The sequence below is a fragment of the Rhinichthys klamathensis genome, unplaced genomic scaffold (assembly GCF_029890125.1).
Source record: "Rhinichthys klamathensis goyatoka isolate OS25496 unplaced genomic scaffold, OSU_Roscu_1.1 h1tg000422l_1, whole genome shotgun sequence".
NCBI lineage: Eukaryota > Metazoa > Chordata > Actinopteri > Cypriniformes > Leuciscidae > Rhinichthys > Rhinichthys klamathensis.
Window position 1 is genome coordinate 1,872,567 of NW_026606920.1, and position 26,171 is coordinate 1,898,737.

At 41.0% G+C, this 26,171-nt stretch overlaps 1 protein-coding gene across 1 annotated transcript in view; it reads right to left on the reverse strand.

The window, feature by feature from the left end:
* Nucleotides 1-26,171, reverse strand: part of chd7 (chromodomain helicase DNA binding protein 7) — a 74,085-nt gene that overhangs the window by 36,058 nt on the left and 11,856 nt on the right. The window contains exons 2-3 of the mRNA XM_056235512.1: nt 10,726-12,715; nt 1,964-2,391 (exon numbers count right to left, since the gene is read on the reverse strand). Of these exons, the coding sequence (XP_056091487.1) occupies nt 1,964-2,391; nt 10,726-12,540 (2,243 nt within the window). The 5' untranslated portion in view covers nt 12,541-12,715. The remainder of the gene's footprint in view (nt 1-1,963; nt 2,392-10,725; nt 12,716-26,171) is intronic.

Here is a 26,171-nt window from a genome sequence, read left to right on the forward strand (position 1 = left end):
TCCTCTGGATGAAAGGGACGTGGCGGTGGGGTGACGGGCTTTCGATAGGCGAGGGGAGGAGGTGGTGAAGGGGGAAGGCTGACACATTCCTCAGCCGGATCATGTTACTACCTCAGCTAGAGAAAAAAAATGGCCATATAACCTTGCTGCTCTGCATATTCAGGATGGATGCACTTTTTCTTTTTTGAAGGGGATGGAAATGGGGGATGTCAGAAGAGAAAAAAAAAGAATGTGGCATCATTTAAAATGTGATGAGCACCATGACTGTTAACTGTATCCAGAAGAGAGACAGATATACGGTGGATATATATGATGGTATAAAGCTTAGGCAGTGGTTATTAACGTATATAACATACAAACTCTTGACAGAACAAATGACCAGCAATGATGATAGTAACCCTTCACAGACCTCCGAATAAAGTTCAGGTTACTAGGGAGGGTTTATCAGAAAAGCGTCAAGTTTGTGGTTTAGCACATGTAGTTCAAAGCGGTGTTAATTTCGTTGACCAAAATAATGACGAAAATTATTCCTCGTATACAACAAATAAAAACTAGGCGAAAATGTTAGATAGTGACGATTTGGGAAGCGATCCAGTCAGAACTGATATCCTGCGTGTGTGGTAGATGCGCACATTTGTACTGTAACGTGCTGATCTACCCAACGGTCTCATAAAACGTTAAAAAATTTGAACGTCTGGGAGAATGAGTAGAGCAGACATATATATCTGAATAAGAGTGCGGATGCAAAAAAGAGCTCTATTCGGTACGGTTTTCTGTACGCACACACCCGACCTGAAGCGTGCAGCCATGCACAATAGACACCTATAAAGCGCGAGTACTGAATTGAGCTCTCTTTCGTGTCTGAATGGACAAATACACACAACATTGTCTAAATGTCCATTTTGGAGAGTAATCACGTAAACTATGTTGGTTATGTCTTAAACAGTTGTGAGTGTATTGGATGTGCATCAGTGCAATTGTATCCGCATGTCATTGGACATGATCCGATGTCTTAAAGTGACAGAGGGTAATAAACCCAATGTGGTCTGTGTCCTTAATTTTGATCAAGCAACAAAAAAAAGAGAAAAGCATTCACTGTTTGTTAATAGCTTTAATAAGGATTAATTATATTTAATTCATACAAATAAATATGTCTACTTGAAAGAATAAAGAATGATGTATGCAAGTAGTTATAAAGAATGCATATATCATTCATTGAAAAGACTGTTCTACTTTAGGAAAAGTGGTTTTATTTAATTTTAAGATATTTTTTAAGTCATAGTAGTTAAATCTGTATCTGTATTGCATGTTCAAACTTAAAAATCATTCATATTAATAGGTTAATAGATGTTTTCTCCGGAGTATATGGGTTTGGACATTTTTAGAGAAATTCTAAATTAACGCATTACAATTTACCTAAACCCATTATATTTTAGTCGACTAAATCTACTGTAGATTTAGTCGACTAAAATCTTATTGTATTTCGTCGACTAAAACAATTCAGATAACTAAAATATGACTAAAACTAAATGGCATTTTAGTCAAAAGACTATGACTAAAACTAAATCAAAATTTGCTGTCAAAATGAACACTGGTTCAAAGCAAAAAAGCTGAAGTTTTTTAATCTATAGACAATATCAAGTTCCTTGTGTCTCAAAAGTGTAATAAAACAGAACACCCCTGACACTTATGAACTGACTAAACTCTGATATAGAACCATCAGTTTGTAATAGTCCTAGAAAACAAATAGTAAACATATCTACAGTTCAATAAACCAGATGATCACATGAGGCTTTTTGACTCCATCCACATGTATGGGTAAACGCATACAATAAAGATGTAGATATCACATTTGGAAGGTCTTGTAAATACTGGGTACATTTTGATTATCTAACAGTTTAAAACTGTAAGTTTTTTTATTAAAGGCAAGGTAAACTCTACAGGAAACTCAAATTTCACATACCTGGGCTTTTTGGAGCTTTTAGGCTTCGGGGTGGCAGTCTTCACTTTTTTCTCCTTCGGTTCCTTGGGTTCTTTGGGTGTCTTGGGTGTTTTGGGAGTCTTCGGGGTTTTGGGAGTCTTGGGCTCTTTCGGTTCCTTGGGATCCTTCTCCTTTGGCTTCTTTTTGCTCTTCTTTTCAATGGCAGACTGTTCCACGGGAGTCATAAGCCTGTCTCCCTTGTTAATCAGAGCAGCTGCCTCTCCACCAGCCTCACCACTGATGTCGTTACCCTCCTGGCCGTCACTTACCTTGGCTTTCTTCTTTTTCTTCTTTTTTGGCTTGAGCTCGCTCTCCGTCTGCTGTATGTCACAGCTGGCTGGTTGGAGGTTTGGGCCCAAGACAGGTGCCTTACTGGATGTTATCTCCAGGGAAAGGTCTGATGGAGAATGCTGTTTACGGGGTAGAGAAACAGGGAGATCTGTTAGTACCAAGAATGAATAAATATAAATCAAGGCAGAACACAGAATTAGGGTATTTATATATATATATAATATATGTGTGTATTTATATTTATATACATATAATATATATATTTAAAAACCCCTAAGCTGTACAGTATCTTTCAACATACCTTCTGATATTCATGCATGTTTTTCTAGATTCTATTAAAGTGGAAGAAAAGATTCACTCCAGGCTTCCGTTTGAACTGAGGCGCTACAGCGATATGTCACGTCACATTTAAGAGCGTCAAAATGGCATTCATAGTTTGAATTTCGTGATAAAAAATGGGACAGAATTTGAAAGACGACTTTCTTTTTAGAAGAAACAAAGCACAGAGCTATTTGCGATTATTGGAGGAGAGGTGTGCTACAAATAATGTTTAGAATAGGAAGTTATTTCAGACACTCGACTCAGTAAAAACTATTAAATGTTTCCTTTACGCATTAACAGGTTTATACATTACAAGTTTGGGAAGACGTTTGAAGCATGTTGCTTTGCACGTTATATGCAAATGCACACTATAAGCAACTCAAACTTGCAGTGCTTTCAGAGATGGAGCAGCAGTTACTACTGATCACAGAGCCGCTCTCCACTAAAGCGGAGCATACATTTATTTAAAAATCGGAGGAAAAAACCTGCAGCCTTTGCGATTTCATAATCGAACTAAGCAAAATCACGATTTCAGTTTAATTTCGATTAATCGTGCAGCCCTACATCATGCCATGTTACTTCATCTGATTCCTATTGCTCCCATTAGTGCCATTGCTAGTTGTAGCTCAACAGAATCAATGTTGCAATGCTTTTGCCTTTCTCCTTGCAGTTATCTCCGTTCCACTCTCCATTCATTGCAAAGAAGGCTGACAGGAAACATGTTGGCAGCTGTGCTAAGCGTCCAGTTTCTCAGAGTCCCTGCAGCAGATGGGACTGAGGCATTATGACACTAATAAATTATATCTATACTTCATAAATGCCTTCGTTTTAAACATCAGCAAATATAAAGCAATATGCTACGAAAAACTGCGCTGATGAAAACAATCTTCCTGATTTGCCAGGATGGAAACTGTTTATTCTTTTTAAGCCATGTGTTGATTCTAGTGTAGTAGAGTATTACATACCATGCACTTCGCTTTAAAACAAAAGACTTTGCAAACCACATCATTGTGGTGATGAAATACATATTTCCTGTAAACAACGGCAGGAGATATAAGGGTGCACAGTGCATGCCAAACAGTGGCAAGGTCACAGAAAATGCCCAACACCCAGGCCAACGGTGGTCATTAGAGCAGCTGGAACAGCGAGTGTTCTGCTGGCACTTTAACGGATAAATGTCTCTCCTCCTGCCAAGCCTCCCCAATAATCAATTGCATGAATGACAATAGGCCTACCGCATGCGCTCTCTGCATTTCTAATTTGACAGCAGCAGTCCAGAATACAATATGTTCAATATAGGATTTCATCTCTCGGAGGGGAAGACTGACGTGTCAGTTAATCTAGCAGGCAAAGTGCTCACTCGATGAGCTAAATACTCCCTGAAGGAGCACTGAGCTTTGGCGCAGCACGGCAGGCTTTTTGCAGGGCGAACCCATGAGTTAACACCCAATTCATCTGATGAAAAGCAGGCTCCCAGACACAGAGCCTAACCCTAGCTAAACTTTATCTTCAAGATTCATTACTTACTGCTGCTGAACTTCAGTCTGCCTCTGGGTCAAAGCAAATATAATGAGCTACAAATTTATGGCATTGAAACACCTAGATTCTGTAAGCTACTTACTAGCATCTAACTACTCCAAACACCCCCCCCAGAATAAAAGTGCTCGAGGATGCCAAAGAATAGCAAAGGCTTTCCTATCTCAGTGTCAAACGAGTTTATAAAGCTTTGAGGCTGTAATAAACCATAAAAAGGACAACGAGAAAAAACCCTGCCACGTTAGGACTTAGACAAATATTAAAAAGCTGTCCAAGAGACTAGAACATTTATACACTTGACATTTTACCCATTATGTCACAACTTCCTTTTACAACATTTAGTTTGCGCAAATTAAAGAGCAGCAAGTGCAAGCATACAACCGTACCTTCCTGGCTATACAAGCTGAATATTTAGGAAGTACTGCTCTGCTTGCATCTCACCCAGAGAGAGTGCGACACCACTAAGACGGCTGTCAGCTGCTGTCAGTAGAGACTCAAGAGACTAGCACCTTGCATGAACTGCTAAACAGGAAATAAAGGAATCAAACATGGCTGTTCACTCTCCACATAGGACATGACTGGATTTAAGCCATGGCTAGGGCTGTCATGGTGAAGGAATATGCAATATTATTGGCATATAATTATTATTATGCTATATAAATAAGCTTGTTGGGCTATTATAATTATAACAGTTAGTTCCGATTCTCAAATCTGTATCAGCACTGGCACATCTCTGCGTGCGTTAGACAGGCTCAGTCAGTGCAGTAACATTTGTACGCCAGTAGGTGGCAGCAAGGGACTATCTTAATGACAGAGTCATTAAATCATTCATAATACGCATAAAAACACTGGATTCATTTATGAATGAAACCAGGTGTTGAACTTAACTTTGAGTGCAACTTCACAAGGCTCAATTGTCGATCGGCGTGTCACATGGGTAACACTGAAGGTAATGTTTCACTTCACAGAAATCAATGTCATTGATACAGTGTATTGAACAGCATTGACACCAGTCATGGGAAGTTCCCTCAACCGTTGAAAGCATAGCCTATTACGACAAAGATATCGCTTTGATCTTCTGACAACTGATGGCAAACTGTTTTTCAACTGTTTTATTACTTGACCTGAAGGACAGACACAGGTAAATCACGCATGCTCAGTTCCCTTGTCGCTGTCTGCTCTCTCTCTCTGTTGTGTGTGAGGCAGAGCTGCCTGAGCACCGCCTCCGCCTCAGATAGCAGACAAGATGACTGAGGCAGCGTGATAGGCTAAAATGTTCGTGAAATTAATTATGTAAACAAGCACGTAAACAAAATGGGCAATATACAGTCACCAACGTTTATCGCGGTCATGTCCATATATCGTGCGACAAGTTGATATAGTAATTATCAAGACAGGCCTAGCCACGGCAAAACATCTAATGCATGCATTCCCATCTGCACTTCTATTTTAGTTCTTAAAGCCCAGTGTGATGCTGTGAACACTTGCGCTTGGTACCAGTTTGACTGGATCCACAATGAAGAGTCTGTTCCCTCAGATAAAGCACTGCTCTACTTAAAGGTCACGCTCTCTTTTATTTCTCATCAAACCTCTTAATATTCCATCAGAAAACACAGTGCTGGGGTTTAATAGTGCGAGAAGTGAACACAGTGTATAGGACGACAAAGTATAGGAGAAACAAAACAGAGGACTTCAACTATTGGTTATGAATGCATTTTTTATTCCTGGCCAAATATTTAACAACCGCCATTGTAGGTTTCAGAAATGAGAGAAGGTAACCTGCTATAAATAAAATTAACATGGTCTCAGCTGGTCTAAAACGGAGATTTAAAGGCGATATATGAAAGTGGTGACATCTTTTCTTTCGTTTTGTGTACATCCGTGTAAAATGTATTATCGAAAAATAACCAAGTCCCTGCCCTACACTTTTGTCTACGTATCAGCAGAGACAGATCTGATAGTGAGCTTGCAGTCATTTGTAAGAAATTAGTTTAACAAAAAGACTAAGTTTTTGTCACCATTTCTGAACAAGCTTACGATTAGCCAATATACACAAGCTTACAATAGATGTTAAAGTTCTCTTTTAGTTGAAAACATTAAACAATATGTATAAACAAAAAATAAAGAACAAAAGCATTTAAGCTCAAGCAGCGCTAACGAAAAAAAAAAAAGCATAATAAAGCAGACCTGCGCCAGTTACCGTACAAAACATACATATACACTCGAGTCAGCATATGATTATCGTGTTTATATTAGGGATGTGCACAAATATTCGAATTTTCGAATATTCGATCTGTAATTATTCGAAAAATAAAATACTATTCTAATTTTATCTAATTTATGAAGCCGTAGCCTAAATGCTTTGCTGGCCGTAAATGCAGTGAATCCCTGATAAATCCCAAGCACTTACTCGCAGTTATAACTAAATCCTCTGGGTAGCGCTGTGGTGCGTGTTTAACAAGTTGTTTGTATTTGATCACATAATGTCGTCGTCTGCCTGACGAAGTTTGGAATTAGACTACTAGTTGAAAATTATGTTACTAAATGATCTTACAGAAGGGAATTACTTTTGATCAAATGAACTAATTAATCTGAGTTATAATATCATCAACACAATGAGAAATCACATGAAATCCAAACAGCAGGCGACTGAGGAAAGACAGCTGTCCATCACTACGACTGCAGGTAAGCGCAGCTGTAGCGCACGTGATCCGAGAGATGATAACTTATCTAATAGCAAAATTATTTTTTTAGACATATACTTCCCTTAAGTTTCATTGAGAGAGACAGGTTTAAGAACAGAAAACGCAAAGTGCTGTTAGAAACTTATAACACCGTGACCGTTTGTGTCTCTGAATCGTCTGTCAGTGCAGCGCGTTTTCTCACTCGAGCATAAATTGCTGGCGTTGCCCCTGCATGTGGACATTATTGTTTTTCTCAACATAAACGTGAAACAATATACACGATAATCATGCTGACTCGAGTGTGTGTGTACGTTCTGTTCGATATCTGGCGCAGTGTGCTACTCTGCTTTATTAGGCGTTTTTTTTCCGCTCGCGCTGCTTGAGCTTAAATCCTTTTGTTATTTATATTTTGTTTACACATAGGCCAACTGTTTAATGTTTTCAACTAAAAGAAAACTTTAACATATATTGTAAGCTTGTGGTGTATTGCCTAATCGTAAGCTTGTTAAGAAATGGTGACAAAAACTTTTTGAAAAATGTACTTAAAAAATAACGTCTTTTTCGTTAAATGTCATTTAAATAGGCTAAACGAATATTCGATTTCTATGAGCCCGAATATTCGAATGCATTATTTTTGAAAAATGCCCATCCCTAGTTTATATTGTTTCACATTTATGTTGAGAAAAAAAAAACATCCACATGCCGGAGTGAGAAAACGCTGACAGACGTTGCAGAGACACAGATAATAGGGATGCTCCGATCGATCGGCCGGAGATCGGTATCGGCCGATCATCACATTTTATGACTCGATCGGTACTCACTCAACTTGGCCGATCTCACAAACCGATCACAATTTGATGACGTCAAAACGTGAGGAGGTAGCCTATATGATGCGTGGGGACTTAAATGATTTGGCAGTCATGTCATCGCCAGTGTGGAATTAGGCTGCTATGATGTGTCGAGAAACAATGAAAAAAATTTCCTATTTGCCGTGTATGCTTCAAAGGAATCTCACATGGAGGATCATTGTCCTCCAGAGAGAGCGCCTTTTTGAAGAGTATGCTTCGCTCGCTCAGTCCACAGCGCCACTCGCTCAGAACGCCCGCAGTGACATGCTGGTTAGAAAATATGTTAAATAAGTTGGGCTGCCCGTGCACGACTAAAGTTTTTTTCTAGTCGACTAGTAGTAGTTCATTTAAGCCATTAGTCTAATCGCATATCTATATTAATTTAATTAATATATATATGGGAGAAAATATTAAACCATAATGAGCGTCATCATAATAGGCTATATTGCCTATATTCCGCATATCAAGCGCATGCATAAAGCTTGCCACAAAGAACCGGCAAAAGTAATGTTTATGCAGGATGATACATTTTAATTGTTTATTAATAAACTGCAACGATACAGTTGGCGATGTTGACGCCATCTTCGCATAGTGAACGCGCTTATAGAGAGAAATGCACACTTCATACGGATTAGCCTAAGCAGAGAGTAGCCCATTTATTATCGATTTAAATAGTTTTTTTTTTTTTTAAAGTAGACATTTCAAGCCTGAACTATACGTTATCAGGTATGTGAGGCAAGTTGAGGTTCGGTTCACTTATGAGACGCGCTCCAGTTCATGCGCCGGCGTGTCCGTGTCCTGATTATATTGTCTGCTATATTTCTCTTATTATTTATTAAATTCAGGCAAATGGATGATGAAACATAGTTTGAAATGAAGATACAATTTTTACAAAACGAAATTCACTTTAAAGAATGGTTTTCTACAAAACAAAACTTAATTAAGTGGTCAAAATCATGTCTGACCCATTCCAAATGTTTTCTGTTATATTGGGCATCTTATGATCCTATCTTACTCATCTCATGCGGTTCCCTTTTAATATAATCAACATATATGACTTTTTTTTTTAAAAGAACACTATATTAGCCTACTATAAAACATAAATATGAAACTTATATTTATGTTTTTAAGTTATATTTAAACGTCACACCACTCCGCTTTTCTCATGTGTGTGGCCTATGCATGTGTGCGTGCATATGGGGGAGGGGTGCGATTTTCGAATAATAAGCGAATAATACCCAGATCTTCGAATATTATTTTTGCTTGAAATGCCCATCCCTTCTAATGAGTAGCATCAAACTACTCCAATTTGTTCTAATTAAATTAATAATTAATCTAATTAAATTAATTTTGTCCTGCTTAGACTTGTATTAGACCAGGTTTAAGTTCAGACTCTCTATTTTAGGTATTTAAATGTTTATTTTGTCCTCCAAAGTTTACTATTGGACAATGTTTAATTAAACCTTGTGGGCTGCATCAGACTGCTCCATTTTGTTTGTATTTATCTTTGTCTTATATTAAGCATCGGTATCGGGATCTGTATCGGCCGATCACCATGACAAGAAATCGGCAATCGGTATCGGCTGCAAAAATCCTGATCGGAGCATCCCTAACAGATAACGGTGTGCTAAGAGAAATTTCTAACAGCACTGTGTTTTCTGTTTTTAAACCGGTTCCCCTCAACGAAACTTAAATGAAGTTTATATCTCAAAATCATTTTGCTATCAGATAAGTTATCATCTCGGCTCACTCGGGGTACAGCTGCACTTACCTGCAGTCGTGAAAGCAGTGATGAACAGCTGTCTTTCCTCATTCGACTGGTGTTTGGATTTCATGTGATTTCTCATTGTGGTGATATTATAACTCAGATTCACTAATCAGAAGTAATTCCATTTTGTACGAATTTTCATCATTCCAAATTCCAAACTTCGCGAAGCAGAACATTGTGATCAAATACAAACAACTTAACACGCTCCACAGCGCCACCCAGTGCATTTAATTATAAATGTGAGTTAGTGATTGGGATTTATCATGCATTCACTGTATTTACGGCCAGCAAAGCAACGTAGTAAAATTCGAATATTTTATTTTTAGAATAATAATTACATATCGAATATTCGTGCACACCCCTAGTCAAAACTGATCATTTTTTATGAAAAGTATGCACAGGTGAATCGCTTGCACTAAGATCAGTAAAATATATTAGGAAAATAGGGTGAAAATTCATGCCCACTTTAAATCAAATCACACCATATTAGAGAAAAATATATATATTAGGATCAAATGACTTTAGGCAACTCATGATCCGGACATGAATTTCATCTAGGTCACAAGTGATGTGGATGAATTAATACTGACTGATCTTAAAATGTCAACCACAAAACTTTAATATCAGCACGCAATCAGAAAGAGACCATCACTGACATCGAGCCATGGCTGCCAATGGTGGTATGAGTGAGAGAGAGACACAAAAATGCTATGTGCAGGATGTGTACGTTGGAATAACAGCAGCCATTGTGTGTGAATGGGTCACTAGAGAAAGAGGCTTTCAGAGCAAAACAAGCTAATGGTATCAAGCACGTGACACTAGCTCCCCCCTCCCCCCTCCCAACAGGACACATCCTGCTGTACACCATTAACTCACGCATGAGTCCTCCGAGACAGGCAAAGCAAACAGAGTGCAGAGTGAGAGAGAGAAAGAGAGAGAGACAGAAATGATGCAGACAGAGCGAGCAAGAGGGGAACGGAAGGAGTGCAGACGGGGGAGGAGAGTGATGCTTACTGCGAGCAGGAAGGGAGCATTTCCCCTTCAGAGTGGGAAGGGGGAGGGGTAGGGGTTAGGAGATTAGCACTGTGGCGCCTGTGTCTTGGGGAGGGCCAGGATATGCAGCGAGGAGGAAACAAACAGCTGTAAAAATCCATTTCCACACTTGTGGGGCACGGGCGGCACCATAACCGGCATGAGAAAGCTTCAAACGGGCCTTCTGCCACCCACATGCACAACATGGATTTTCAAAAAGACTTATAATGGCAATGGAATGCGTGCTTCATTTGCACAACTCACCTGCATGTGAGGCACTTTCAGCATGGGTGGAGGTGACTGGCGAAGAGGTGCCCATGCCTGCTGAGATGGAGGGGAGTTCTGGTGGTGTGCACCTAGGTGTGTCTGTGATGGAGGAATAGAGGGAGGGGTGTGCACCTGCTGCAGCTGTTGCTGCTGGAAAGGCAATGGGGGCGTCTGCAGCTGCTGGCGCTGTGCTTGAGCAAGCATCCTCTGGTCCTGTGGGCCCAGTGGCTCTGTGTGGTTTGCACCCAGTCCTGCTGGAGGTCTTCCTTGAGCGCTCGTGGCCCTGTGATTGGGTGACAAAGCAGCATACATCTGGGTTGGAGGAGGATGTGGGTGTGAGGGATGTGATGGTAGCTGTTGGTGGGGATGTTGCTGCGCTGCATTCATCGGGCCGGCTCCTCTCTGGGCATGAGCCATTGGGCCTTGCGATTGATGTGGCACGACAGGGTAGCTGCCAACATCGGTTCCCAAACCAGCACTGGGTGGGCGGCCCTGCTGGGGAGGTGGGGTGCCTGCAGGTGTGGCCAGGTTCCTCATGGGCGACATGGAAGGAGGGGAGGCGTATGATCCCTGAGGTGGAGTCTGTAGATGCTGTTGCTGCAGCTTCTGCTGGGCTGTAGACTGGTTCTGAGCTTGATGCATAGGCTGGGTGTTGATTTGGTTCACATGAATGGGCTGCTGGTGCATTGGTCCCTGTTGAGCCCCAGCTGTGGGGTAGCGCTGGGGCCCCGTTGGGGCAGGGTAGCGTTGCACCTGGGTCACAGGAGCATTAGGGTTGCTGTTGCTGCTGGTGGTAAGGCTCAAGTTGGGACTCATTCCTGAAGTGTTGGCTAATCCCTGATTAAGGTTGCCGTACGAAGGATAGGGAGGGTACTGCCCTGAGCTGTTTACAGTGTTGGAAGGGACTTGCTGGTTGTGCATGTTAAATCCCATGGTTTGGTGCGGTCTTCCACCCAAGACCTGCTGCTGCCGTGAAGGGCTTTGTGGGAACTGGGGGTTATGGCTGGCGACGGACTCCGGATGACCCGGACCCTGGCCGGGTCTGTGGAGGAACTGCTGATTGGGTTGCTGATGCTGTTGAGGAGGCTGTGCTGGGTGACGCATGGGGGGCCCCGACATGCCGGGATTCTGAGTTATACCCATGTGACCCATGAAATGATTGGCTTCCTGAGGGAGGCCTTGTGGAAAGTGGTTCATTCTGGGAGGTGTTTGGGTCTGGTTGTGACCCTGAATGGCATAGTCACCACGGCCAATAAAAGGGCCCATTTGGTGGGTGTGTCCTTGTGGTCCAGCAGGGCCGTGCTGATGAGAGGAGGCTTGTGGAGGTTGCTGCTGGAAAGGTGGTCTCGTTTGTTCGGGCACCTGCATCGTTTGAGCACCCCACACATTTCCACCATCTGGGAATGATTGGCTCCGCCCATCTCCTTGTGCACCCGGGTAGACATGATGCCCTGCTGTCCCTCCCGCACTTGGCGGAGCACCATGATAGCGGGAATGAGGGGAAGACATGCCATTTACTGGCCCATTCCCCATCAACCGGCCCCCCTGCTGGTCCATTGGATGCATTTTGGGCTGCTCATACTGATTAAAGTGGTCAAAATGGTGGCCAAGCTTGGCCTGTCCAGGGACAGCAGGTGAAGAGAGGTGAAGAGAAGAGGGGAGCTGTCCGTAGCCTTGGTGCTCATGGGGCATCTGTTGACTCATGGGATTTGCCTGACCTTGGGGGTAGCCACAGTCCCCCAGGCCCTCCAACTCATCAGAGAACAGATTCCCATCGTCTCCAAAGAGGTTGATCATGCCTGGGTCAGCCATGGCTGCAGTGCTCCTGCTGTGCAGCCAAGCTTCAGAAGCAGGACAGGGAATGTGTGCTCACACAGAGGTGATGTCCTCAAAGCCGCTAATCCGCTAACTAATCTGCAGCATGTCACTCCATATTTCCTTAATTCTCTCAGAGAACAGAGCGTCAGGCAAAGTCAGGTTACAGGACCTGGAGAGGAAGGGAGAGAGAGAGAAGTAGTATTAACACAAATAGCTCTAGGTGAGAGCAAGCCTCTTCCATTTTGTTCACTTAAACCATGCTTTATTTAATTTTCAGCCAGTGAGTCACAGCTGTTGAGGGATATGAGAGCAGTTGAAGGGTGGTGAGACTGAGGTTTTTTTGTGCGCAGTTAAATCAGTTGTAACTGACTCTTTGCCAACCTTTGATCCCAACCCCCACCCTCTGTTCCTTCTGCTCCCAAACAAAAGGGCCAACACACACACACACACACACACACACACACACACACACACACACACACACACACAGCCTAAATTCATTCATTCTTTACAATTTGTTGATGGTGAGGAAAGAACAAAGGAGTTTAAAGTTAGGCAGAAGCAGTGGTAGTTAAACAACAGCAGCTGCCAGACCAGGCAGGCAGATGTAGGAACACAAGCAGGCGGCCCACCTGCTGAAGCCAAGACTTAAAAAGCAGCCCTGTTGCCGCCTGCATTTGTAAGCGTTTCTGGAATATTTGAGTATGAGCAAGGTGTAAATTCATGTGCACATCATGTACTTAAGCAGCTCATCCCAATTGCAAGGTAATCAGATGAGTGAGGGAATTATGTAGATGTGACAAACCAGGCAAGGGGGAGGGAAGATGCGGCCTGCTGAGATGGTCTACTCAACCACAACTACCTCCATGTGTGTATATGCAAGTTAGTGAGTGAATATGCACATGTGGGGGGTGGCAAGGAATGCATCGCCTTAACTTCAACTACCCCTACAAGAAAAAATTTCCATCTCAAGCTCCTCCCATTTGGTTCCTCCTTCAGCCCTTTTTCACCCAACCCCCAATTTCCCTCTTTCTCTAGGCTTCTCCACATGGCTGTTAAAACTACCCTGGTGAAAATCTACACTGACCAGCCTAATCTAAGGATCAAAGCCACATTAAAACAAGCTACAGCTTGTTGCATTTTAAACATAATTATTAAGTTTCATGTGCAAAATATTTGCAGCATCGTTTTTTAGTTAATTGTTATACATCACTACAGCAACAAATGACAGAAAAAACCTTTTATAACTTCACCTACCACGCTACATGAACACTGCAAATGTTGTGTCAAGACTACCTGTAAGGCAATAAATCACAGTATACAGTCACTACAACAAACCACACACCCAAAAAACAACGATGCACTATTACACAACTTCAACAAAATCAGCAGACCGGCACAAACAACCATTCATTTAACTGACAAGAATGGGATCCTTTAGGGGCAGACATAACTAAATCCTCCTCAACTTTTTTTTGACCTGAAGCCCTGAAGATGGTGAGAAATTAACAATTACGACCACAGATAACCTTAATAGGAGTGATCGGAAGGATGAGAGATGCCTGTGGGTGACAGCACCACAGCTTTAATCTCCTCACAACTCTAGTTAAGAGCAGGAAGAGGAGTCTCAACACCACAACCATAAATCAGTCCCTATTTACCAGAGTTTTTTTTTTACTCTTGCTGCACTGGCGGGGGAGGGTAGGAGTTCCTACAGAGCCATGCTAAAAGCCGCAAATTTGAATCCCTATGATCAGATTTGGCGTCTAAGCCAGCAGGCTGACCGTTCACCCAATTCTCTTTGGAGAGTGACAGATGTGGCAGAGTGCCAAAGCGGCTCCTTCTGAAGTGCCACACCCCTCAGGAGGAGCACAAGCCATAGAGCAAGAGCACCGTGACGTACACACTTAACTCATAACGTAACTGCAGTGAGTGGGTGGCCAGGCTTGCCCCTGACCGGAGGGCAGAACAAGTGAGTATGCAGCCATTCACAACCATGAACATACATAATGTTGCTAAAATGACCTTGCCAAGCCAAAAACATATTTAAGCGGTCTACAATATTTGTATCCTCTAAGATAAAAGCCTCAAGGCCACAGTTTCACTAGTGGAGGCCAAAATAAAAATCAAGAATGTGGATTTTAGACTATGCTGGATGTGTAAAAAAAGAAAACAATGTACCAAAAATAAATTTCCATTTCTGATCCTGATAAGAAACAAGAGGCCTAGGAAAAGGAAAATGTGTCCAAATTACTGAAAGAGATACCAGAACGTAATCTATAAAATCAAACAGTTTTGACCACTTTACAAGCAGCAAGGCCTTTTTGATTTGTTTGCACCATGCCCAGCCACACCAAACCTGTGAATAATGAGGAATAAGACAATTCAAGAGTCATAATCCATTTTAAAATCGTACAAACGTAATTCATTGTCAAGAAGAATGTACTGGTCAAGTAACAAATATTAAGTAACATTACAACATCCACCTTTAACATTACCAGTGATTCATAGCTCAAGTTACTGCATTAGGCAAAAAGCCTAGAGCACATGAAAAGTGTGGTTTAGTGTGAGACTACTGTGATGCATAATAAATCTGAATAAAGGTCCATTCACGGGTAAGTTATCGCCACAATTGCCAACCCCTCATTGAGAATTACTCGTGCTGGCATAGCAAAACTGGAGTATTCTCAAGAGACACTGTGCTGATCATGTGATCTGCTAGTCAGTTTATATTTTTCAGTCCATTTCTATGACAATGAGCCAGTTTAGATAAGCAGTTATAATCAAAGTACAGCTGCTTTTTGCTTAGTAAAGCTACTGTTTATCTGTATTCAAGTATACATGTTACAAAAAGAGCAATTAAATATATTTGAAGCAGAGCTCAACATTATGCCTTTTCATGTGCTTGTCTTTTTGTGTGTGTTGTAAATATAATTTATTCTGAAGCAATATTATCATCAGTGTCCAATCAGCTTTGATATTTAAATGTGCATATTGTAATATCTGCACCTTTAATGCAGATTAGCATCATAGCATAAACAAGACATTGCGTCATTCATTTAAATGATTCGTTCAAATGAGTGATTCATTCAGAAAGGAGACAGATGTTTATGAATGGGTCATTGAATCTTTTGACTCAACCGATTCGTTCAAAATGCTGAATCATTCAGTACTGAAAACACAGTTGAGTGTTGTGTGATATGGTTCTGCTGTGATCTTTGTTCGGGAACTATTTTCGCTGCTGCGTTGATCATTCGTTCGTTAGAGGAACAACTAACCTTAAATTAGAGGTAATAAAAGCCCAGGAGTCAACCAAGTCTCATATCAAGTGCACTGCCATAAATCCCATAAAAAGTTGCTGGTAAAAAATATAAGTGGCTGGTAAAATTGGCCATCTACCAGCCACTGTAGAAAGTTAATTTCCCACCCTGAAGGCGAGCATTTTCAAATAATTCCTATGGAAGTGAGCTTCCATAGGAATGAACTAAAAACCGAATTAGCGCCAATTGCTTGAATCGTGCGTTCATTATTATTAAAACACAACAACAAAACAGTAAAATAACAAATTCGCTTGAATAGGCGCTTTTACATTTAGATTTGAAACTAAATATTCCACCACTGTCTTGTCAGAGTGAGGCGAAATGAGGTGAAATCTGACTCCTGCTGCTGATCTGTGCTGCGACTCTCGTTCAGCTCACACTGCATTGAGCAGACACATTCAGCTTTTAATTGAAGTGTGTCTAACTGAACTAAATGATTTGTATTACTATTAAAAAAAATCTAAACGACGGTGGGGGGCAATGCCACGGCGGCCAAGTGATGTAAAGTTTTTGATAGTTAAAAGATTAAAACATTTTGCCAATATGAGGTCTTGTCTCGCTGTCAGTCTTTTTACATCAGTGCAAAGCTAGGGTATGTAGATTAAGACAATTATTAATCAATATGCAATGATTAATTCCATGTTGTAGCAAAAAAAAAAAAAAAAGCTGCGACCAAATCATGTGCTGGTGCGACCAACTGAGAAAGTTAGTCGCACCAGTGGGAAGAATGAGTCTAGAGCCCTGGTTGCACAAATAAATACAATAGAATAAAGACAAATTAAATAAACATGGCTTTAAGCTTTTCAGGTGGATCTACAGAAGGGATGTGACGGTGAGGATATTTTCACCAGAAAATGTGTCATTAGAATATTCGGGGGGGGGGGGCGGTTTTGGGGGGGGGGGGGGGGGGGGGGTTGGATCTCATTCGCGCTTGAATATGTTTTACACTATAAAATCTGGTGAAATATAATACTTAACATATAACTTCGTTATACCTACTTAATAAATATATTCGCGCCACCATAACAAAAAAAAAAAACCCCAGCAGATTTCAATGCTGATGCAGTCCGATGATGACGAAGAGGAAGAACACGGAGCAAAGAAAGATGGAGCAATATTTGAAAGACACTACTAAAGTACAGTCGGGCCCACTTGCATGGTGGAAAAAAAAGAGTGATCGCTACCCTAAACTGGCATTTGCAGCCAAACATCTCCTTTGCGTTCCGGCCACTTCAACTCCATCAGAGCGGATTTTCTCAAAAGCTGGCAACGTCGTTAATAAGACCCGAAGTTCCCTTTTACCTGAAAATATGGACAAACTCATCTTCCTCGCACACAACATGAAGAGAGTGTAGGTAGACTGCAACCTGTCCTGATTGTGATTTATTTGAAAGTTCTACTTTTTCTGTTTATTGAAATGTGAGCTGCGCTAATTACGCTAGCCAGCCTAAAATTTGTTTTCGCAATCGCATTAATAATTTTAAATTACCTTGTTCTGTTTACAGTTTCTTTAATTCTATATAAGGGAATTTATTTTATTTTATATAAACTGTTTGTTAATTTGAATGTGTGATGTTATTGCAACCGTGTTCGTTGTTTAGGCTATTACAGTTCGTTCATTTAAATTTAGTTTTTCTATATTTAAATTTAGTTTTTCTTTATTTAAATTTCATTTTTATTTATTTAAATCTACCCTACTTTGTCAGTGAGAAAAATATTATAAGACTATACCTTATTAAAAACATTACTTTAAGCCTAGTTCACACTACATCATTTTAAAACGTCGGGCTGAACTGTGCGGTTCACACTGCATGACTTGCTCTCTGTGAAATCAGGAGTGTTCAAGTTGTTGAGCTAGTTCACACCACACGACACAACGTGATTGTTCCGCAACAGGAGATAACGCACTACACGAGTTGACAACTCTGTCACCCAACGATTCTATCTTGTCTACAAACCAGGTTTTGTCACGAAAAATCACGCGATAAAACGAACCGGAAATGACGCGAAACAGCACGCACGCCAATACCCAGCGAAGAAGATGAAGAACACAACACGCGAACATGCTTTGCTCTGATTGGCTGTAGCTCATGACATCACGTGAGCTTGAGTCCTGCAACAGCTCTGGATATATCTAGCATGCTAGATATTTTTCTGGGCTCGGCGACGCGTCTGCGAGGCGTCTGCGAGCGTCTTTGATGCGTTGTTGGCTCTTTCATACTAACAGAATGTAGGGAGGGGCGATATGGCCTAAAATCCATATTGCGATATACATTGCAGCCTCTTGCGATAACGATATATATCACGATATATAAATTATAATAGAACCATTTCAGAACAGGTTAGACAGACCATAAGGAAAGCCAAACTGCAAAATGTATTTGTTTTAAAAACATTTATTATGCAAAACTGTAATTATAGAACATAATGTTGCAGATGAATAAAATTCAAGTACACTAGCTGCAGAGACTTTAACAAAGAAAAAGCTTAAAGTATTGGGTTTATTTCCTGTAGTGCACGCCTGTTTCACGCATACTCCGTGTGCAGTGCAGTGCGGTGGTGTGCGGCACAGGAGCAGCACGCGCTATTGTGCTTTCACATATGGTGCGTTTGCAGTGCGCAACTGATCTACGGCTGTACGACAAACAACATTAATCCTCTATTTTTTTATTTCAAATCACTATTTATATTATTAGTGTCTTTTATAAAATAATATAAAAGAGTTTCAGCATTGTGATTCTATTTGTACACAGACAGTAGGCTAGTAATACGCACTCTTTCACAAGACTTAGGCTATTCACGTTTAAATTTATAACACTTAAAAACGTATTATTACTTCTATATAGATTTATATATTAAGTTGCTCAAGCAAGTGGCAAAACATTTATACATTTATGTTAACATCGCAAACATTTTAAATTAAAACATACATAATTGACATAAACAGCTCTCTCATACCTTTTCTTTTGCATTTAAATCTTTTTTACAAGAAATATTGCAATCACAAAGAACTTGTTTCACGAAGAGACAAGTGCATCCATTATGTCGCGTTGTTGAGGTAATGTTACTGTGTAGTTTCCTTGCTTTAATTACCCCGAGCTTAAAGTTAAAAAGAAAATGATTGAAAAATAGTATTATTATTTTTTTTACTATATTAGTAAAAAGATTACTATATTTTCATATCAATCCGTGTTCATTTTGACCATGAACCATGCGCTGTCACTTTAATTCAGCACGTGCAGCACAGCAGAAATAGACTGTGTGGAAACGATCACTGCACTGCTGTATACACACCGCTCCTGGAACGCATTGCCGCACCGCATCCGCGTGCAGGCCTGTTAACATGGGTACGGAAAAAATATATAGCCTACATATGCACTGCAAACGGAATATGTGTGAAACAGGCGTTAGCCAGAACTGTTGCCCATACAGAGTATAGTTTGCTGCTGCTCGTCGGACGGCTTAAATCCGAACGAATGGATGTTGCACCGGTTTTTTTTAACGTTACCAGCTCCTCCGTTTCGCTTTCAGCCATGTTTACTCAAGATGTCGAATACGATGATGCGTATTGCAGCCGTTTGCAGCTCGTGGCTCTAAATTTTGCGGGTAGATTGCGTCAACATGCATTATCGCGATAGTGCAATATAATTAAAATCCATATCGTAGACCAATTTTGTATCGTTTATATTGCATATAGTTTATATCGCCCATTACTAACAGAATGGCGAGCGTTCATTGCCCGCTAATCTCCTGCGATTTGCACGCAATAACACCATGACCTGTCGGCGAGCTCAACGATTTGCAAATCGGGCTTAAAATCATGTAGTGTGAACTAGGCTTAAGTTAACAGACCGGTGTGTGTGTGTGTGTTTTATATCACTAGTGCAGTGTCCGTTCTCGGAGCATATAAGCTCTGCTCGCGTGAGGCGCGCCGCTTCCCGCTCGCGCTATTCTGTAGTTTATTAAAAGTGTATTAATTCTGAAACGTGTCACGTCTCGCCTGTCTATTAGGGGTGGTGAAAAAAATCGATTATTGATTAATCGCGATTATGTTATGGACGAGTATGAATCGATTATTACATTTTCAAAAATCGATTTTTTATTATATATATATAAAAAAAAATTGCATTATTTTATTTTGTAAAAAATGTTATACCGGAAGTTGAACGTCACGAACGCGCCCAGTTCCGCAAGCGCGTGTAACGGCAGCCAGAGCGAGTGAGAGCAGGTGTGCCGGAGACACACTGGCTGCGTGGCGGCGTCTCAGCTGCGTGGTGTGTCCGTTTTTATTTCGGCTCCCATGTTAACAGGTTAGAGCTTGCACACTGCCTGCATGAGCCGCGCGGAAAACGCGTGCATGCTAGAAATAGAACCGACGCCTATTTTTCACGCGACACGCAAGCGTGTTGGAAGCGTTTCCAGGCAAAATAGAATAGGAAACGATGTTTAAATGTCATTTTGTACACGAATACATATTAATAAATTACATTTTGATGTTTGAAAGTCTAGGTTTTGATATAAATTCAGATATCAATGTAATTTAAACAAATAATAATAATAATAATTATCGATTTACAAATATTGCCATTATTTTTGCCTATATACAAATTTATGTCATTTTTATTTTTTAAACAATCGAGTCCTGGTGTTCACTACAGAGGTCATAGCATAACATATGAATAAAATATCTCTTTTTTTTTTCATTTGTTTCTTATGCTCTTAACAATGTGATTACATGAAGAAGAAAAAAAACTTTTGAAAAAAACGTTCTGGGCCTCAGGAGGATATAAAGATAATAGGCTACAATAACAACATAGTGTGTCTTCTGAGTGACGGTCCACCATCAGGCTAAATATAGGCTCTTTAAAGCTACACAAAATTTGTAAATGTTATTGAAATAAACAGACAGCCCACTTCCCTATTTTTCGGATTTTGGAAGATGTGTGATAACAGTTGAAATTGTTGTCGTAAAGGCAAGAGGCAAGAGTTGAAATTGTTGTAGTAAGGATTAACACACCGCTAACCCAAATGTAGACTGTCCCTCTATGTCAGTGGTTCTCAAAGTGGGGTCCGCGGACCCCTGGTGGTCCGTGAACTATAGCCAGGGGGTCCGCGAAATAATTTATAACAGCCTACCGTTTTTCCCGACTATAAGTCATTTTTTTCTTTAGCATCTGAAAACTTGCTATTTATTCCAAAGTGACTTATATAATGCATTAAATGTCAAATAATAAAAAAGTAGGCTCTTAAAGGTTTCTATAGATAGATAATCTATCTATATTTCTTATGTCTGTGCGTCAAGTATTCGCTGTGTTTTGGTCGATTTTTGGGCACGTGCGCCAGAAAGGAGACAGAGACGGCAGAACGCGCATCCTGTTGTGTTCTTTATTTTTAAAAGGCATGACATTTTGTAGTCATTTTTAATGTATACACAAATAAAAAATAGACACTTTGCCGTTTTGAATGATGTACTCTTATCTGTATGACCATAAATAAGAGTATTCCTTTGTTTCCACTGCTGAGGAAAAATCCAAGTGTTCGCGCCGGCGTCTCGTGTGCGCGCACAATATGTCAGTTCTAGCACTGCTAATTTGACATCAAAACCTGTTCATTATCAAAATAAAATACTCACCGAACTTATAAAAAGTTCTGCTTAATTTAATTTGTCTGTTGTACACTATGAAGGCAGTGACGGTCAATCATATACTGTCGACTTGCTGTTGTTCCAATCTCATTTCTCCAAATGTGAAGATGCTGATACGTGTAGGCCTATATTGGGACTGAAGCATGAAGCTTTCTTTACATAAATAGTTAAGCATCCAAATGTTAGGCTACATCGCAAATATGGAAACTTTGGACCGAATGAGAGATGCAGGAGCCCAACGTCTGCAGTTTCAGTTTCGATTCAACTTAATTCGTTTAGACTTGATGTTTTAAATAAATGTTGTCTGTATACTATTATTATTATTATTTGTATTATTATCTATTAATAGTATTATTTTTCATTCTCGTTTTGTTCTGAATACCCATTAATTTAAGGATTTGCTGTGGAGTGAGGGGAAGTAAGCCTACTACGCCTCAAGAACGCAACAAAGTATTACACACTCAGGTGCAATTTATTTTCTGGAAAATATAGTAAATTATAAATTTGTGCATAGGGACAGGGTCGTATACCCACAATTGAGGTCCCTGAGGTCCGGGCCTCTGTAATTTTTCTATGTGTATAATGAAAGTTGTGAAATAATTGCCTAATATTAACTCTAATTTGGTGCTGCAAGGATATTAAACATCGCGATGATAACACTGACCTTCTCATCTGAGCGGTTTCAGCAGACTCAAGCCTTGTTTATACTCGACGCGTCCGCACGAGTGCGAGTCTCCGCTGACTGCGCGCGGACCTCTCCATATGGACGAGGCGTTTATACTTGACGCGCTCGCCGTTGTGCTATTCTGTGAAACGACAGGGGGCGACTCGGAGTAATTCTCCTCTAAACCACCAGGAATCAGCAGTGAAGAAGTAGTTTGCCATTTATTAGTAGTTTATTAATTTCTGATTCATATAAAAAGAGTAATAAATGCAGTAGGTTTATTGTACTTTCACTGCATGTAAACTAGTAAACAACTGAAGCCTTATTGAAGAGTGTTTAAACCTTAATTTCATCAGCAGGGCTTACTTCTGCTATTGTAGGCTTATTTTGTAAATATAAGCAGTTACTTTAGAGTGCAAACTGGGTGCTTAATGTAAATGTGTTCCTATTCAAAAAATGAGAGGCTTTTATGGTCGCCCATCAATGCAAATGTCTCTGTGTATAGAAGGATCATAAACATGCTGATACAGACGCACCAGTTCGGCCAGATTCGGCTCGAAGTCGTTCATCTTCGGATGCGGCGCCGCGCGCGATGTTACAAAAAGTGCCGTGCACACCGCCAGGCGAAATGGGGTCTTGCGCACCCAACGCGCACGACCGCCCACACCGCAATGACGTCATTTTTGCCGCGCGCACTTCGCGCTCTTGCGGCCGCGTCGAGTATAAACAAGGCTTCACAGCGCTCGTCAATGTCAAAATGTTTGAGTCGGAGATTAAATCAAAGTAGGCGGGTTTATGTTCACAGAAGCTGCAAGCCGAGCGCGAATTTCCGCATGACGCTTCAGTTATTCGGTCATAAAGTGCGAGATAAGATGTAAATCGCTAAACTAAACAGCTGTTTTAGATAGAAGTTTTAAACGAACGACAGAAACAATCAGTTTGCAAAGTATCAACCGGGAAAGGAAATATAGGGAATAGCAGGGCACAACGTAAATCCCAGTTGTGCAAGTGGGTCATGTTGTCACACTGCGTTACAATGAATATGTTTTGAACTATGTTGTATAGCTGTTTTGTTTGTCTTGTATATTTGTTTGATTAGATCAGATAACATTTTAATCTGTCATATGGTCATGTTACAATGTGCCCCACCTATGGGACATGTTGTCACATTGCACTTCCATTCTTTCTGGGTATCAAGAAAAAAGTAAAAATTTTGGCCTTAAAGGGTCATGAAACCCCCCTCTATCAGCTCAAGTCTAGCTCATAATCTTTTTGAAAAATGCAACTTAAATGGGCGTGGATGGCTGTGAGAAGAAGGGAGGGAGTGGGTGTGGCACGGCAGGGGAGAGGGGGAACTGTCATCAGCCAGCAGTGTTGCCAGATGTACGATAATTATCGTATTTGTACAATAATTTTGACCTCTGTACAATGTACGATCAATAATGAACAATAATCTCAGAGTTTTCAGTCGTTCGTCCAAACACACATCCTACCGCTTCTCTCTCTGACCCCGAATCATTTCGCAGGCTCGCCTGCCTGCACGTACACACACACACAACACGGTGTCGCCCGGCCCGCACGTCAACACTACACATTCACAAGTCTCCCGCATTAAGCATACAATTGATATATTATCGAAATATCTAAAATGTTCATAACGACCGCTTATTTAACAAAAGGCAAGTAAAATGACCAGGGTTACATTTTAGACACACTCTGAAGGGATAGAAAAGTCCTCAGGACTTGGTACCGCATTACTCGCAAGACGTAACTTGCATTGGTCATCGACAAGGCCGAAGTCCACCATTCTCCAATTCTCGAAGCTCTCTCGGGTAAAATGTTTGCGGCACTTGCGTCCCATGATTGTCTCTCTCCTTTACTACGCGATATCACAGTTTGACATGTCTGTGGAAAGATCCACGTGGTGTCATGAATAATTAAGAGACCGTGTCTTCTCATAGGATATAAAAACTCAGTCTCAATAATTATGAGAGACCGATGAGTCATCAACGCACTACACTGTGCACTGCCACGTCACAGCCTGTGATGAAGATTTTAAACCCGGAAGACGAAAATAGCTGGAAAAAACTAAAATTTAACCATTTTCGCCCTACTATTAAATCTAACAGATGCTAACATTGTCTTCAATGTTGTTCAACACACACCTCTGTTAAAATCTCAGAAAATTTGGTTTAGGGTTTCATGACCCTTTAAAAACACCTTAAAATGCACGTGTAGATCAAGAAAATCTAAAATTCCTCGGGGGGGCATGCCCCCGAACCCCCCTAGCAAGATCACTTTTGGGACCTCAGTATGCTATTTAGAAAACCCTGCATATGACCCTGGGTCGAGACTATTTGTGTCAAAATATTTCATTAACCGCTCCCACATTAACTTTAGGCTCAGTCACTGTTATAAATATGAGGGGGTCCTTGGAAATGTTTTTCCCCTGTAAGGGGTCCCTGGCTCCAAAATGTTTGAGAACCCCTGCTCTATGTCACCTAGCAGCAGACACGTTTCTGGTGTGCAAAGACACAGAAAACGTGACGCAGCTGACACGCAACAGAAACGCCACGCTCACGCCACGCAGCCAGTGTGTCTCCGGCCTAACGAGCGTTGCTTGCTACAACACCTTGTCTTTCTAGAAGAAAATTGTCCAATTTCTACAGTATGTTGGTTCTGATCTACTTCCTAAAGGAAATAAGCCTTTCATTTATTTGTTATTGTTTAGTTCAACTTGATGAGTCACAACACAATGTGATGTATTCATTTCTGTGTTCTACAGAACATAAGCTACATACAAATAATTCTGAAGTTATAACTACACGACACAGAAAGTGCTTTGAGTTGTTGTGACTCAATAAAAGAGTTAAGTAATTCAGCAGCTGACTTTTTTTAATACTGCAAACACTTTGTAGTGTATTTTCGTTTACTGTTGTGAAATGGAAAATCAATAATCGCTAATCGCTAATCGAGAATCGTTAATAATCGAAAATCGACTGTAATCGAATCGGGACTTCAATAATCGTAATCGAATCGAATCGGGAAATCAGACCGATTAACCACCCCTACTGTCTATCTATATTGCACCAAATACGACACTGCACTCCCTTGTGAAGTCATTTGGATGAACGGTTCTCGAAATAATAAAAATGCAAACGACAGACAGACATATAGAGATTCCGAAGCTTCGAATATTCGATGCTCATTACTACCGAAGCTTCGAAGCTCAAAAAAAAAAAAAGGTATTCGGACCAGCCCTAGACAACTCCGGTAAACCCGGTCTCACCGGCGGGGGATTTTTAAATAGCTAATTTAAAGGCAAACGTAAAATGCGCGTGTTTGCACCGGCATGCATAATGGTGCGGTCGTGCGGAGCAGCACTGTTTTGTTATTGTGCCCTGAAATGAGGCTAATTTGAAAACGAAACTAACACGTGCACGTGATGAATGAAACCTGACTCCTGTTGCTGATCTGTGCAGCAACTCTCGTTCAGCTCATGATTTATTAAGCAGACATGTTCAGTTTAATAGTGTCTGTTCTCTAACTGAACTAAATTTTATAAAAAAACATCAAATCAACAGTGGGGGGGGGGGGGGGGGGGGGGGGGGCCACGGTGGGCAAGAGATGTAACCAGTGTTGCTTCTGAACACCGGTAACACCTACTACCGGTTCTAGGTTTTATGTGAACCGGTTCTAAGAGAACCGGTTCTAAGTTTTATGAACCATCGATATTGTATGCCCTCAACGTTAACGAGTCCTCTTATCGATGCTCCTGCTCCAAAGCGAATTTTTGTCCCGCCATAGTCTTATTTGATCAGTGAGTAATGTAGACGAACTGCTGTGCGTGTGACAGGGCGCAACTGAAGAACGAGCAGAGAGAGAGAGCCCCGGTCACGCGCGCGCACTCTTTCTCTTCGGAGCCAGGCGAAAGTATAAACTAGGCTTCACCGTCTCCTATGCGCTGTCTTGCTCTCTCTCCCTGGCACATATTAAT